Source organism: Topomyia yanbarensis, chromosome 3 (genome assembly GCF_030247195.1).
Source record: "Topomyia yanbarensis strain Yona2022 chromosome 3, ASM3024719v1, whole genome shotgun sequence".
In the NCBI taxonomy this organism is placed as follows: domain Eukaryota; kingdom Metazoa; phylum Arthropoda; class Insecta; order Diptera; family Culicidae; genus Topomyia; species Topomyia yanbarensis.
Genome location: NC_080672.1, coordinates 203,436,302 through 203,454,245, shown reverse-complemented (window position 1 = coordinate 203,454,245; position 17,944 = coordinate 203,436,302). Strand labels below are relative to the sequence as shown.

Genomic DNA, 17,944 nt, shown 5'->3' with positions numbered 1-17,944 from the left:
GAGATAACATAAAATCTCGACGTTTCATGCATTTTAAAGATGTTTGGCATCAAAAATACGAATTCGATTTCTGAAATTTCATGGGGTCCCCCCTTTGAAAAAAAAATTGAGTTCCGGCTTATATGGGAATTTCATATGTGACCGGACGGTTTAGTCTATATTTCCGGAACCATATAAGCGATCCGTACGAAATTTTATAGATATCTATGGGGATATTATAGCTATCATTTGGGACTAAGTTTGTGAAAATTGGCCCAGCCATTTCCGGAAAACTGATGTGAGTTCGTAAATTTTGAAAGATGGCCGCTTTTCCCGGGCACTTCCGGAACCGTCTATGGTGGTTAATGTAGTCAACGAAAGTTTGGTTGGCCGTCGGTGACCTAGAACAGCAAATTTAAGTTGTTTGAGAGACATTTTAGCGAAATTTTTACCTTTTTTGCTTTCATCGGAGTATCGGTTTGAATCACAATTTGCTATGTGATCGCACGCCACAACCTGTAACTCCGGAACCGGAAGTCGGATCGGGATGAAATTAAATAGCCATTTACGGGGACGCAATACCTTTCATTTGAGGCCAAGTTTAGTCGAATCGGTCTAGCCATCTCCGAGAAACCGATGTGACTGTTATTCTGAATTTAGATACTTCCGCCGGGGCTTCCGGAACCGAGGATGGTGGCCAATGTGGCCAAATAGACTTTGAATGGATGCTAGTGACCTAATACTACAAATCGAAGCAGTAGTGGACATATTTTGGAAAATTTTTCACCTTTATACATTCATTGCAGAATTTATTAAAATCGACATTTTCTGCGTGTTCGTACTTATCACCCTGTAATTCCGGAACCGGAAGTCGGATCCATTAGAAATTCAATAGCAGCCTATGGGAACGTTGCATCTTTCATTTGAGACTAAGTTTGTCAAAATCGGTTCAGCCATCTCTGAGAAAAATGAGTGACATTTTTGGTCACATACACACACACATACACACACACATACATACATACACACATACATACACACACACAGACATTTGCCGAACTCGACGAACTGAATCGAATGGTATATGTCACTCGGCCCTCCGGGCCTCCGTTAAAAAGTCGGTTTTCAGAGCAATTGCAATACCTTTCTATTGAGAAAGGCAAAAAGGTGCAAAATCGGCAGTCCCAAAAAGTCGATTTTTATAAAAAAAAATTTTTTCGAGATAACATAAAATCTCGACGTTTCATGCATTTTAAAGATGTTTGCCATCAAAAATACGAATTCGATTTCTGAAATTTCATGAGGTCCCCCCTTTGAAAAAAAATTTGAGTTCCGGCTTATATGGGAATTTCATATGTGACCGGACGATTTAGTCTATATTTCCGGACCCATATAAGCGATCCGTACGAAATTTTATAGACATCTGTGGGGATATTATAGCTATCATTTGGGACTAAGTTTGTGAAAATCGGCCTAACCATTTCCGGGAAACTGATGCGAGTTCGTAAATTTTGAAAGATGGCCGCTTTTCCCGGGCACTTCCGGAACCGTCTATGGTGGTCAATGTAGTCAACGAAAGTTTGGTTGGCCGTCGGTGACCTAGAACAGCAAATTTAAGTTGTTTGAGAGACATTTTAGCGAAATTTTTACCTCTTTTGCTTTCATCGGAGTATCGGTTTGAATCACAATTTGCTATGTGATCGCACGCCACAACCTGTAACTCCGGAACCGGAAGTCGGATCGGGATGAAATTAAATAGCCATTTACGGGGACGCAATACCTTTCATTTGAGGCCAAGTTTAGTCGAATCGGTCTAGCCATCTCCGAGAAACCGATGTGACTGTTATTCTGAATTTAGATACTTCCGCCGGGGCTTCCGGAACCGAGGATGGTGGCCAATGTGGCCAAATAGACTTTGAATGGATGTTAGTGACCTAATACTACAAATCGAAGCAGTAGTGGTCATATTTTGGAAAATTTTTCACCTTTATACATTCATTGCAGAATTTATTAAAATCGACATTTTCTGCGTGTTCGTACTTATCACCCTGTAATTCCGGAACCGGAAGTCGGATCCATTAGAAATTCAATAGCAGCCTATGGGAACGTTGCATCTTTCATTTGAGACTAAGTTTGTCAAAATCGGTTCAGCCATCTCTGAGAAAAATGAGTGACATTTTTGGTCACATACACACACACACATACACACACACATACATACATACACACATACATACACACACACAGACATTTGCCGAACTCGACGAACTGAATCGAATGGTATATGTCACTCGGCCCTCCGGGCCTCCGTTAAAAAGTCGGTTTTCAGAGCAATTGCAATACCTTTCTATTGAGAAAGGCAAAAAGGTGCAAAATCGGCAAAGTCCCAAAAAGTCGATTTTTATAAAAAAAATTTTTTCGAGATAACATAAAATCTCGACGTTTCATGCATTTTAAAGATGTTTGGCATCAAAAATACGAATTCGATTTCTGAAATTTCATGGGGTCCCCCCTTTGAAAAAAAAAATTGAGTTCCGGCTTATATGGGAATTTCATATGTGACCGGACGGTTTAGTCTATATTTCCGGAACCATATAAGCGATCCGTACGAAATTTTACAGATATGTATGGGGATATTATAGCTATCATTTGGGACTAAGTTTGTGAAAATTGGCCCAGCCATTTCCGGAAAACTGATGTGAGTTCGTAAATTTTGAAAGATGGCCGCTTTTCCCGGGCACTTCCGGAACCGTCTATGGTGGTTAATGTAGTCAACGAAAGTTTGGTTGGCCGTCGGTGACCTAGAACAGCAAATTTAAGTTGTTTGAGAGACATTTTAGCGAAATTTTTACCTTTTTTGCTTTCATCGGAGTATCGGTTTGAATCACAATTTGCTATGTGATCGCACGCCACAACCTGTAACTCCGGAACCGGAAGTCGGATCGGGATGAAATTAAATAGCCATTTACGGGGACGCAATACCTTTCATTTGAGGCCAAGTTTAGTCGAATCGGTCTAGCCATCTCCGAGAAACCGATGTGACTGTTATTCTGAATTTAGATACTTCCGCCGGGGCTTCCGGAACCGAGGATGGTGGCCAATGTGGCCAAATAGACTTTGAATGGATGTTAGTGACCTAATACTACAAATCGAAGCAGTAGTGGACATATTTTGGAAAATTTTTCACCTTTATACATTCATTGCAGAATTTATTAAAATCGACATTTTCTGCGTGTTCGTACTTATCACCCTGTAATTCCGGAACCGGAAGTCGGATCCATTAGAAATTCAATAGCAGCCTATGGGAACGTTGCATCTTTCATTTGAGACTAAGTTTGTCAAAATCGGTTCAGCCATCTCTGAGAAAAATGAGTGACATTTTTGGTCACATACACACACATACATACATACACACATACATACACACACACAGACATTTGCCGAACTCGACGAACTGAATCGAATGGTATATGTCACTCGGCTCTCCGGGCCTCCGTTAAAAAGTCGGTTTTCAGAGCAATTGCAATACCTTTCTATTGAGAAAGGCAAAAAGGTGCAAAATCGGCAAAGTCCCAAAAAGTCGATTTTTATAAAAAAAATTTTTTCGAGATAACATAAAATCTCGACGTTTCATGCATTTTAAAGATGTTTGCCATCAAAAATACGAATTCGATTTCTGAAATTTCATGAGGTCCCCCCTTTGAAAAAAAATTTGAATTCCGGTTTATATGGGAATTTCATATGTGACCGGACGATTTAGTCTATATTTCCAGACCCATATAAGCGATCCGTACGAAATTTTATAGACATCTGTGGGGATATTATAGCTATCATTTGGGACTAAGTTTGTGAAAATCGGCCTAACCATTTCCGGGAAACTGATGCGAGTTCGTAAATTTTGAAAGATGGCCGCTTTTCCCGGGCACTTCCGGAACCGTCTATGGTGGTCAATGTAGTCAACGAAAGTTTGGTTGGCCGTCGGTGACCTAGAACAGCAAATTTAAGTTGTTTGAGAGACATTTTAGCGAAATTTTTACCTTTTTTGCTTTCATCGGAGTATCGGTTTGAATCACAATTTGCTATGTGATCGCACGCCACAACCTGTAACTCCGGAACCGGAAGTCGGATCGGGATGAAATTAAATAGCCATTTACGGAGACGCAATACCTTTCATTTGAGGCCAAGTTTAGTCGAATCGGTCTAGCCATCTCCGAGAAACCGATGTGACTGTTATTCTGAATTTAGATACTTCCGCCGGGGCTTCCGGAACCGAGGATGGTGGCCAATGTGGCCAAATAGACTTTGAATGGATGTTAGTGACCTAATACTACAAATCGAAGCAGTAGTGGTCATATTTTGGAAAAAATTTCACCTTTATACATTCATTGCAGAATTTATTAAAATCGACATTTTCTGCGTGTTCGTACTTATCACCCTGTAATTCCGGAACCGGAAGTCGGATCCATTAGAAATTCAATAGCAGCCTATGGGAACGTTGCATCTTTCATTTGAGACTAAGTTTGTCAAAATCGGTTCAGCCATCTCTGAGAAAAATGAGTGACATTTTTGGTCACATACACACACACACATACACACACACATACATACATACACACATACATACACACACAGACATTTGCCGAACTCGACGAACTGAATCGAATGGTATATGTCACTCGGCCCTCCGGGCCTCCGTTAAAAAGTCGGTTTTCAGAGCAATTGCAATACCTTTCTATTGAGAAAGGCAAAAAGGTGCAAAATCGGCAGTCCCAAAAAGTCGATTTTTATAAAAAAATTTTTTTCGAGATAACATAAAATCTCGACGTTTCATGCATTTTAAAGATGTTTGCCATCAAAAATACGAATTCGATTTCTGAAATTTCATGGGGTCCCCCCTTTGAAAAAAAAAATTGAGTTCCGGCTTATATGGGAATTTCATATGTGACCGGACGGTTTAGTCTATATTTCCGGAACCATATAAGCGATCCGTACGAAATTTTATTGATATCTATGGGGATATTATAGCTATCATTTGGGACTAAGTTTGTGAAAATTGGCCCAGCCATTTCCGGAAAACTGATGTGAGTTCGTAAATTTTGAAAGATGGCCGCTTTTCCCGGGCACTTCCGGAACCGTCTATGGTGGTTAATGTAGTCAACGAAAGTTTGGTTGGCCGTCGGTGACCTAGAACAGCAAATTTAAGTTGTTTGAGAGACATTTTAGCGAAATTTTTACCTTTTTTGCTTTCATCGGAGTATCGGTTTGAATCACAATTTGCTATGTGATCGCACGCCACAACCTGTAACTCCGGAACCGGAAGTCGGATCGGGATGAAATTAAATAGCCATTTACGGGGACGCAATACCTTTCATTTGAGGCCAAGTTTAGTCGAATCGGTCTAGCCATCTCCGAGAAACCGATGTGACTGTTATTCTGAATTTAGATACTTCCGCCGGGGCTTCCGGAACCGAGGATGGTGGCCAATGTGGCCAAATAGACTTTGAATGGATGTTAGTGACCTAATACTACAAATCGAAGCAGTAGTGGACATATTTTGGAAAATTTTTCACCTTTATACATTCATTGCAGAATTTATTAAAATCGACATTTTCTGCGTGTTCGTACTTATCACCCTGTAATTCTGGAACCATGGGAACGTTGCATCTTTCATTTGAGACTAAGTTTGTCAAAATCGGTTCAGCCATCTCTGAGAAAAATGAGTGACATTTTTGGTCACATACACACACACATACACACACACATACATACATACACACATACATACACACACACACACAGACATTTGCCGAACTCGACGAACTGAATCGAATGGTATATGTCACTCGGCCCTCCGGGCCTCCGTTAAAAAGTCGGTTTTCAGAGCAATTGCAATACCTTTCTATTGAGAAAGGCAAAAAGGTGCAAAATCGGCAGTCCCAAAAAGTCGATTTTTATAAAAAAAAATTTTTCGAGATAACATAAAATCTCGACGTTTCATGCAATTTAAAGATGTTTGCCATCAAAAATACGAATTCGATTTCTGAAATTTCATGAGGTCCCCCCTTTGAAAAAAAATTTGAGTTCCGGCTTATATGGGAATTTCATATGTGACCGGACGATTTAGTCTATATTTCCGGACCCATATAAGCGATCCGTACGAAATTTTATAGACATCTGTGGGGATATTATAGCTATCATTTGGGACTAAGTTTGTGAAAATCGGCCTAACCATTTCCGGGAAACTGATGCGAGTTCGCAAATTTTGAAAGATGGCCGCTTTTCCCGGGCACTTCCGGAACCGTCTATGGTGGTCAATGTAGTCAACGAAAGTTTGGTTGGCCGTCGGTGACCTAGAACAGCAAATTTAAGTTGTTTGAGAGACATTTTAGCGAAATTTTTACCTTTTTTGCTTTCATCGGAGTATCGGTTTGAATCACAATTTGCTATGTGATCGCACGCCACAACCTGTAACTCCGGAACCGGAAGTCGGATCGGGATGAAATTAAATAGCCATTTACGGGGACGCAATACCTTTCATTTGAGGCCAAGTTTAGTCGAATCGGTCTAGCCATCTCCGAGAAACCGATGTGACTGTTATTCTGAATTTAGATACTTCCGCCGGGGCTTCCGGAACCGAGGATGGTGGCCAATGTGGCCAAATAGACTTTGAATGGATGTTAGTGACCTAATACTACAAATCGAAGCAGTAGTGGACATATTTTGGAAAATTTTTCACCTTTATACATTCATTGCAGAATTTATTAAAATCGACATTTTCTGCGTGTTCGTACTTATCACCCTGTAATTCCGGAACCGGAAGTCGGATCCATTAGAAATTCAATAGCAGCCTATGGGAACGTTGCATCTTTCATTTGAGACTAAGTTTGTCAAAATCGGTTCAGCCATCTCTGAGAAAAATGAGTGACATTTTTGGTCACATACACACACACATACACACACACATACATACATACACACATACATACACACACACAGACATTTGCCGAACTCGACGAACTGAATCGAATGGTATATGTCACTCGGCCCTCCGGGCCTCCGTTAAAAAGTCGGTTTTCAGAGCAATTGCAATACCTTTCTATTGAGAAAGGCAAAAAGGTGCAAAATCGGCAGTCCCAAAAAGTCGATTTTTATAAAAAAAAATTTTTCGAGATAACATAAAATCTCGACGTTTCATGCATTTTAAAGATGTTTGCCATCAAAAATACGAATTCGATTTCTGAAATTTCATGAGGTCCCCCCTTTGAAAAAAAATTTGAGTTCCGGCTTATATGGGAATTTCATATGTGACCGGACGATTTAGTCTATATTTCCGGACCCATATAAGCGATCCGTACGAAATTTTATAGATATCTATGGGGATATTATAGCTATCATTTGGGACTAAGTTTGTGAAAATTGGCCCAGCCATTTCCGGAAAACTGATGTGAGTTCGTAAATTTTGAAAGATGGCCGCTTTTCCCGGGCACTTCCGGAACCGTCTATGGTGGTTAATGTAGTCAACGAAAGTTTGGTTGGCCGTCGGTGACCTAGAACAGCAAATTTAAGTTGTTTGAGAGACATTTTAGCGAAATTTTTACCTTTTTTGCTTTCATCGGAGTATCGGTTTGAATCACAATTTGCTATGTGATCGCACGCCACAACCTGTAACTCCGGAACCGGAAGTCGGATCGGGATGAAATTAAATAGCCATTTACGGGGACGCAATACCTTTCATTTGAGGCCAAGTTTAGTCGAATCGGTCTAGCCATCTCCGAGAAACCGATGTGACTGTTATTCTGAATTTAGATACTTCCGCCGGGGCTTCCGGAACCGAGGATGGTGGCCAATGTGGCCAAATAGACTTTGAATGGATGTTAGTGACCTAATACTACAAATCGAAGCAGTAGTGGACATATTTTGGAAAATTTTTCACCTTTATACATTCATTGCAGAATTTATTAAAATCGACATTTTCTGCGTGTTCGTACTTATCACCCTGTAATTCCGGAACCGGAAGTCGGATCCATTAGAAATTCAATAGCAGCCTATGGGAACGTTGCATCTTTCATTTGAGACTAAGTTTGTCAAAATCGGTTCAGCCATCTCTGAGAAAAATGAGTGACATTTTTGGTCACATACACACACACATACACACACACATACATACATACACACATACATACACACACACACAGACATTTGCCGAACTCGACGAACTGAATCGAATGGTATATGTCACTCGGCCCTCCGGGCCTCCGTTAAAAAGTCGGTTTTCAGAGCAATTGCAATACCTTTCTATTGAGAAAGGCAAAAAGGTGCAAAATCGGCAGTCCCAAAAAGTCGATTTTTATAAAAAAAAAATTTTCGAGATAACATAAAATCTCGACGTTTCATGCATTTTAAAGATGTTTGGCATCAAAAATACGAATTCGATTTCTGAAATTTCATGGGGTCCCCCCTTTGAAAAAAAAAATTGAGTTCTGGCTTATATGGGAATTTCATATGTGACCGGACGGTTTAGTCTATATTTCCGGAACCATATAAGCGATCCGTACGAAATTTTATAGATATCTATGGGGATATTATAGCTATCATTTGGGACTAAGTTTGTGAAAATTGGCCCAGCCATTTCCGGAAAACTGATGTGAGTTCGTAAATTTTGAAAGATGGCCGCTTTTCCCGGGCACTTCCGGAACCGTCTATGGTGGTTAATGTAGTCAACGAAAGTTTGGTTGGCCGTCGGTGACCTAGAACAGCAAATTTAAGTTGTTTGAGAGACATTTTAGCGAAATTTTTACCTTTTTTGCTTTCATCGGAGTATCGGTTTGAATCACAATTTGCTATGTGATCGCACGCCACAACCTGTAACTCCGGAACCGGAAGTCGGATCGGGATGAAATTAAATAGCCATTTACGGGGACGCAATACCTTTCATTTGAGGCCAAGTTTAGTCGAATCGGTCTAGCCATCTCCGAGAAACCGATGTGACTGTTATTCTGAATTTAGATACTTCCGCCGGGGCTTCCGGAACCGAGGATGGTGGCCAATGTGGCCAAATAGACTTTGAATGGATGTTAGTGACCTAATACTACAAATCGAAGCAGTAGTGGACATATTTTGGAAAATTTTTCACCTTTATGCATTCATTGCAGAATTTATTAAAATCGACATTTTCTGCGTGTTCGTACTTATCACCCTGTAATTCCGGAACCGGAAGTCGGATCCATTAGAAATTCAATAGCAGCCTATGGGAACGTTGCATCTTTCATTTGAGACTAAGTTTGTCAAAATCGGTTCAGCCATCTCTGAGAAAAATGAGTGACATTTTTGGTCACATACACACACACATACACACACACATACATACATACACACATACATACACACACACAGACATTTGCCGAACTCGACGAACTGAATCGAATGGTATATGTCACTCGGCCCTCCGGGCCTCCGTTAAAAAGTCGGTTTTCAGAGCAATTGCAATACCTTTCTATTGAGAAAGGCAAAAAGGTGCAAAATCGGCAGTCCCAAAGAGTCGATTTTTATAAAAAAAAATTTTTCGAGATAACATAAAATCTCGACGTTTCATGCATTTTAAAGATGTTTGCCATCAAAAATACGAATTCGATTTCTGAAATTTCATGAGGTCCCCCCTTTGAAAAAAAATTTGAGTTCCGGCTTATATGGGAATTTCATATGTGACCGGACGATTTAGTCTATATTTCCGGACCCATATAAGCGATCCGTACGAAATTTTATAGACATCTGTGGGGATATTATAGCTATCATTTGGGACTAAGTTTGTGAAAATTGGCCCAGCCATTTCCGGAAAACTGATGTGAGTTCGTAAATTTTGAAAGATGGCCGCTTTTCCCGGGCACTTCCGGAACCGTCTATGGTGGTTAATGTAGTCAACGAAAGTTTGGTTGGCCGTCGGTGACCTAGAACAGCAAATTTAAGTTGTTTGAGAGACATTTTAGCGAAATTTTTACCTTTTTTGCTTTCATCGGAGTATCGGTTTGAATCACAATTTGCTATGTGATCGCACGCCACAACCTGTAACTCCGGAACCGGAAGTCGGATCGGGATGAAATTAAATAGCCATTTACGGGGACGCAATACCTTTCATTTGAGGCCAAGTTTAGTCGAATCGGTCTAGCCATCTCCGAGAAACCGATGTGACTGTTATTCTGAATTTAGATACTTCCGCCGGGGCTTCCGGAACCGAGGATGGTGGCCAATGTGGCCAAATAGACTTTGAATGGATGTTAGTGACCTAATACTACAAATCGAAGCAGTAGTGGACATATTTTGGAAATTTTTTCACCTTTATACATTCATTGCAGAATTTATTAAAATCGACATTTTCTGCGTGTTCGTACTTATCACCCTGTAATTCCGGAACCGGAAGTCGGATCCATTAGAAATTCAATAGCAGCCTATGGGAACGTTGCATCTTTCATTTGAGACTAAGTTTGTCAAAATCGGTTCAGCCATCTCTGAGAAAAATGAGTGACATTTTTGGTCACATACACACACACATACACACACACATACATACATACACACATACATACACACACAGACATTTGCCGAACTCGACGAACTGAATCGAATGGTATATGTCACTCGGCCCTCCGGGCCTCCGTTAAAAAGTCGGTTTTCAGAGCAATTGCAATACCTTTCTATTGAGAAAGGCAAAAAGGTGCAAAATCGGCAGTCCCAAAAAGTCGATTTTTATAAAAAAAAAATTTTCGAGATAACATAAAATCTCGACGTTTCATGCATTTTAAAGATGTTTGCCATCAAAAATACGAATTCGATTTCTGAAATTTCATGAGGTCCCCCCTTTGAAAAAAAATTTGAGTTCCGGCTTATATGGGAATTTCATATGTGACCGGACGATTTAGTCTATATTTCCGGACCCATATAAGCGATCCGTACGAAATTTTATAGATATCTATGGGGATATTATAGCTATCATTTGGGACTAAGTTTGTGAAAATTGGCCCAGCCATTTCCGGAAAACTGATGTGAGTTCGTAAATTTTGAAAGATGGCCGCTTTTCCCGGGCACTTCCGGAACCGTCTATGGTGGTTAATGTAGTCAACGAAAGTTTGGTTGGCCGTCGGTGACCTAGAACAGCAAATTTAAGTTGTTTGAGAGACATTTTAGCGAAATTTTTACCTTTTTTGCTTTCATCGGAGTATCGGTTTGAATCACAATTTGCTATGTGATCGCACGCCACAACCTGTAACTCCGGAACCGGAAGTCGGATCGGGATGAAATTAAATAGCCATTTACGGGGACGCAATACCTTTCATTTGAGGCCAAGTTTAGTCGAATCGGTCTAGCCATCTCCGAGAAACCGATGTGACTGTTATTCTGAATTTAGATACTTCCGCCGGGGCTTCCGGAACCGAGGATGGTGGCCAATGTGGCCAAATAGACTTTGAATGGATGTTAGTGACCTAATACTACAAATCGAAGCAGTAGTGAACATATTTTGGAAAAATTTTCACCTTTATACATTCATTGCAGAATTTATTAAAATCGACATTTTCTGCGTGTTCGTACTTATCACCCTGTAATTCCGGAACCGGAAGTCGGATCCATTAGAAATTCAATAGCAGCCTATGGGAACGTTGCATCTTTCATTTGAGACTAAGTTTGTCAAAATCGGTTCAGCCATCTCTGAGAAAAATGAGTGACATTTTTGGTCACATACACACACACATACACACACACATACATACATACACACATACATACACACACACACAGACATTTGCCGAACTCGACGAACTGAATCGAATGGTATATGTCACTCGGCCCTCCGGGCCTCCGTTAAAAAGTCGGTTTTCAGAGCAATTGCAATACCTTTCTATTGAGAAAGGCAAAAAGGTGCAAAATCGGCAGTCCCAAAAAGTCGATTTTTATAAAAAAAAATTTTTCGAGATAACATAAAATCTCGACGTTTCATGCATTTTAAAGATGTTTGGCATCAAAAATACGAATTCGATTTCTGAAATTTCATGGGGTCCCCCCTTTGAAAAAAAAAATTGAGTTCTGGCTTATATGGGAATTTCATATGTGACCGGACGGTTTAGTCTATATTTCCGGAACCATATAAGCGATCCGTACGAAATTTTATAGATATCTATGGGGATATTATAGCTATCATTTGGGACTAAGTTTGTGAAAATTGGCCCAGCCATTTCCGGAAAACTGATGTGAGTTCGTAAATTTTGAAAGATGGCCGCTTTTCCCGGGCACTTCCGGAACCGTCTATGGTGGTTAATGTAGTCAACGAAAGTTTGGTTGGCCGTCGGTGACCTAGAACAGCAAATTTAAGTTGTTTGAGAGACATTTTAGCGAAATTTTTACCTTTTTTGCTTTCATCGGAGTATCGGTTTGAATCACAATTTGCTATGTGATCGCACGCCACAACCTGTAACTCCGGAACCGGAAGTCGGATCGGGATGAAATTAAATAGCCATTTACGGGGACGCAATACCTTTCATTTGAGGCCAAGTTTAGTCGAATCGGTCTAGCCATCTCCGAGAAACCGATGTGACTGTTATTCTGAATTTAGATACTTCCGCCGGGGCTTCCGGAACCGAGGATGGTGGCCAATGTGGCCAAATAGACTTTGAATGGATGCTAGTGACCTAATACTACAAATCGAAGCAGTAGTGGACATATTTTGGAAAATTTTTCACCTTTATACATTCATTGCAGAATTTATTAAAATCGACATTTTCTGCGTGTTCGTACTTATCACCCTGTAATTCCGGAACCGGAAGTCGGATCCATTAGAAATTCAATAGCAGCCTATGGGAACGTTGCACCTTTCATTTGAGACTAAGTTTGTCAAAATCGGTTCAGCCATCTCTGAGAAAAATGAGTGACATTTTTGGTCACATACACACACACATACACACACACATACATACATACACACATACATACACACACACAGACATTTGCCGAACTCGACGAACTGAATCGAATGGTATATGTCACTCGGCCCTCCGGGCCTCCGTTAAAAAGTCGGTTTTCAGAGCAATTGCAATACTTTTCTATTGAAAGGCAAAAAGGTGCAAAATCGGCAAAGTCCCAAAAAGTCGATTTTTATAAAAAAAAATTTTTCGAGATAACATAAAATCTCGACGTTTCATGCATTTTAAAGATGTTTGGCATCAAAAATACGAATTCGATTTCTGAAATTTCATGGGGTCCCCCCTTTGAAAAAAAAAAATTGAGTTCCGGCTTATATGGGAATTTCATATGTGACCGGACGGTTTAGTCTATATTTCCGGAACCATACAATCGATCCGTACGAAATTTTATAGATATCTATGGGGATATTATAGCTATCATTTGGGACTAAGTTTGTGAAAATTGGCCCAGCCATTTCCGGAAAACTGATGTGAGTTCGTAAATTTTGAAAGATGGCCGCTTTTCCCGGGCACTTCCGGAACCGTCTATGGTGGTTAATGTAGTCAACGAAAGTTTGGTTGGCCGTCGGTGACCTAGAACAGCAAATTTAAGTTGTTTGAGAGACATTTTAGCGAAATTTTTACCTTTTTTGCTTTCATCGGAGTATCGGTTTGAATCACAATTTGCTATGTGATCGCACGCCACAACCTGTAACTCCGGAACCGGAAGTCGGATCGGGATGAAATTAAATAGCCATTTACGGGGACGCAATACCTTTCATTTGAGGCCAAGTTTAGTCGAATCGGTCTAGCCATCTCCGAGAAACCGATGTGACTGTTATTCTGAATTTAGATACTTCCGCCGGGGCTTCCGGAACCGAGGATGGTGGCCAATGTGGCCAAATAGACTTTGAATGGATGTTAGTGACCTAATACTACAAATCGAAGCAGTAGTGGACATATTTTGGAAAATTTTTCACCTTTATACATTCATTGCAGAATTTATTAAAATCGACATTTTCTGCGTGTTCGTACTTATCACCCTGTAATTCCGGAACCGGAAGTCGGATCCATTAGAAATTCAATAGCAGCCTATGGGAACGTTGCATCTTTCATTTGAGACTAAGTTTGTCAAAATCGGTTCAGCCATCTCTGAGAAAAATGAGTGACATTTTTGGTCACATACACACACACATACACACACACATACATACATACACACATACATACACACACACAGACATTTGCCGAACTCGACGAACTGAATCGAATGGTATATGTCACTCGGCCCTCCGGGCCTCCGTTAAAAAGTCGGTTTTCAGAGCAATTGCAATACCTTTCTATTGAGAAAGGCAAAAAGGTGCAAAATCGGCAGTCCCAAAAAGTCGATTTTTATAAAAAAAAAATTTTCGAGATAACATAAAATCTCGACGTTTCATGCATTTTAAAGATGTTTGGCATCAAAAATACGAATTCGATTTCTGAAATTTCATGAGGTCCCCCCTTTGAAAAAAAATTTGAGTTCCGGCTTATATGGGAATTTCATATGTGACCGGACGATTTAGTCTATATTTCCAGACCCATATAAGCGATCCGTACGAAATTTTATAGACATCTGTGGGGATATTATAGCTATCATTTGGGACTAAGTTTGTGAAAATCGGCCTAACCATTTCCGGGAAACTGATGCGAGTTCGTAAATTTTGAAAGATGGCCGCTTTTCCCGGGCACTTCCGGAACCGTCTATGGTGGTCAATGTAGTCAACGAAAGTTTGGTTGGCCGTCGGTGACCTAGAACAGCAAATTTAAGTTGTTTGAGAGACATTTTAGCGAAATTTTTACCTTTTTTGCTTTCATCGGAGTATCGGTTTGAATCACAATTTGCTATGTGATCGCACGCCACAACCTGTAACTCCGGAACCGGAAGTCGGATCGGGATGAAATTAAATAGCCATTTACGGGGACGCAATACCTTTCATTTGAGGCCAAGTTTAGTCGAATCGGTCTAGCCATCTCCGAGAAACCGATGTGACTGTTATTCTGAATTTAGATACTTCCGCCGGGGCTTCCGGAACCGAGGATGGTGGCCAATGTGGCCAAATAGACTTTGAATGGATGTTAGTGACCTAATACTACAAATCGAAGCAGTAGTGGACATATTTTGGAAAATTTTTCACCTTTATACATTCATTGCAGAATTTATTAAAATCGACATTTTCTGCGTGTTCGTACTTATCACCCTGTAATTCCGGAACCGGAAGTCGGATCCATTAGAAATTCAATAGCAGCCTATGGGAACGTTGCATCTTTCATTTGAGACTAAGTTTGTCAAAATCGGTTCAGCCATCTCTGAGAAAAATGAGTGACATTTTTGGTCACATACACACACACATACACACACACATACATACATACATACATACATACACACACACAGACATTTGCCGAACTCGACGAACTGAATCGAATGGTATATGTCACTCGGCCCTCCGGGCCTCCGTTAAAAAGTCGGTTTTCAGAGCAATTGCAATACCTTTCTATTGAGAAAGGCAAAAAGGTGCAAAATCGGCAAAGTCTCAAAAAGTCGATTTTTATAAAAAAAAAATTTTTCGAGATAACATAAAATCTCGACGTTTCATGCATTTTAAAGATGTTTGGCATCAAAAATACGAATTCGATTTCTGAAATTTCATGGGGTCCCCCCTTTGAAAAAAAAATTGAGTTCCGGCTTATATGGGAATTTCATATGTGACCGGACGGTTTAGTCTATATTTCCGGAACCATATAAGCGATCCGTACGAAATTTTATAGATATCTATGGGGATATTATAGCTATCATTTGGGACTAAGTTTGTGAAAATCGGCCTAACCATTTCCGGGAAACTGATGCGAGTTCGTAAATTTTGAAAGATGGCCGCTTTTCCCGGGCACTTCCGGAACCGTCTATGGTGGTCAATGTAGTCAACGAAAGTTTGGTTGGCCGTCGGTGACCTAGAACAGCAAATTTAAGTTGTTTGAGAGACATTTTAGCGAAATTTTTACCTTTTTTGCTTTCATCGGAGTATCGGTTTGAATCACAATTTGCTATGTGATCGCACGCCACAACCTGTAACTCCGGAACCGGAAGTCGGATCGGGATGAAATTAAATAGCCATTTACGGGGACGCAATACCTTTCATTTGAGGCCAAGTTTAGTCGAATCGGTCTAGCCATCTCCGAGAAACCGATGTGACTGTTATTCTGAATTTAGATACTTCCGCCGGGGCTTCCGGAACCGAGGATGGTGGCCAATGTGGCCAAATAGACTTTGAATGGATGTTAGTGACCTAATAATACAAATCGAAGCAGTAGTGGTCATATTTTGGAAAATTTTTCACCTTTATACATTCATTGCAGAATTTATTAAAATCGACATTTTCTGCGTGTTCGTACTTATCACCCTGTAATTCCGGAACCGGAAGTCGGATCCATTAGAAATTCAATAGCAGCCTATGGGAACGTTGCATCTTTCATTTGAGACTAAGTTTGTCAAAATCGGTTCAGCCATCTCTGAGAAAAATGAGTGACATTTTTGGTCACATACACACACACATACACACACACATACATACATACACACATACATACACACACACAGACATTTGCCGAACTCGACGAACTGAATCGAATGGTATATGTCACTCGGCCCTCCGGGCCTCCGTTAAAAAGTCGGTTTTCAGAGCAATTGCAATACCTTTCTATTGAGAAAGGCAAAAAGGTGCAAAATCGGCAAAGTCCCAAAAAGTCGATTTTTATAAAAAAAATTTTTTCGAGATAACATAAAATCTCGACGTTTCATGCATTTTAAAGATTGTAGTGGCAACGGACCCAAAATAGGAGCATAGACGGTAATATAAACCGTAAAGTGAAAGATCAGCGATATGCGCCATCACGCCACTCCGGCGACGAATGCATATCGTTTAGAAAAACATAGGATCAGCAATATGCGCGAGCACTCCACCCGGGCGGTGAACGCATATTGCTTAGGAAAGCAAAAAAGGTCACGTAGCCACTGGAGCAATCCAGCCCATAGCTTAGGTTTAAGGAAAATAAAATTCATTCTAGAGCGAACCTCCGTGTGATATAAGTATGATATATCACAACAGTCCCAGATAAAAAGAAATGAAAAGAATGATCTTTTCATGGCGATCCTCGCCAGTACGAGAAGAAACTACCAGTGAAATACAGCAGATATACCAGTAAAATACTGCTGAAATACCAGTAAAAAACGCTTTAAAAATGAGTGAAAAGTTACGTCGAAAAGTGTGAACATTAAAAGTGCCTCAGTGCGAACAAAACGAAACCACGGGCCGGTGCGAGTTGATTTTTTGAGTTGAAGTGTGAAGAATATTAGCAACCACAAAACGGGAAAATAATACCGAATGGACGGAGCAAACTTGTGTTGGTGCAGGGTAAGCCTGGAAAATTGAATGGGAATTGAATTGAGTAACTTAAAAACAGTGTAAAAATATGGGGAAAACGCAGTCAAGAGGTGTGCAAAACGCAGAAAACGCCCAGGTAAATGTAGTGAATACGTTGGACAGCCACACCGATGCACATGATGCACATGAACTGAAGCTGTGGATCATTCTTGTTGCGGTGTTAGCGCAACTCTTCGTGATCATTTATAGAGAACACCAGAGATCAACGAAGAAACGTGCCATGAAGGCAGCTCTTTCAGTAGCAAAGTTGGATGTGTGAAAATTAAATAACAACCAGAAAAAGGCAATATACAATGGAGTATTGCGTAAAGGACTACTTAGTGTACTCAATGTGCATTATTAAACTAAAAGAGATGCACGAGGAGATACAGGAACGGTCAAACCGTCTTTTTTCAAGTGCACAGGCGGAAGCTTACAAAGAAATAGCGGAGATGCTGTTTGGAATGTCTAGTGCAGCGGCCGTGAAGCAGAATATGGATGGCAGAATGGTAGCTGAAGGCGTTGCATTGATGGAAGAGATCGAAGAATTACTAACATGGA

General features: G+C 40.4%; 1 protein-coding gene across 1 annotated transcript in view; it reads left to right on the top strand.

Annotated features, from left to right (window-relative positions):
• The window catches only part of LOC131687569 (uncharacterized), a 50,897-nt gene extending 33,234 nt beyond the window's left edge, over positions 1 to 17,663 (top strand). Inside the window, exon 2 of the mRNA XM_058971658.1 lies at positions 17,424 to 17,663. Coding sequence (XP_058827641.1) covers positions 17,424 to 17,663 — 240 coding nt within the window. The remainder of the gene's footprint in view (positions 1 to 17,423) is intronic.
• Positions 17,664 to 17,944: the final 281 nt, after the last annotated feature.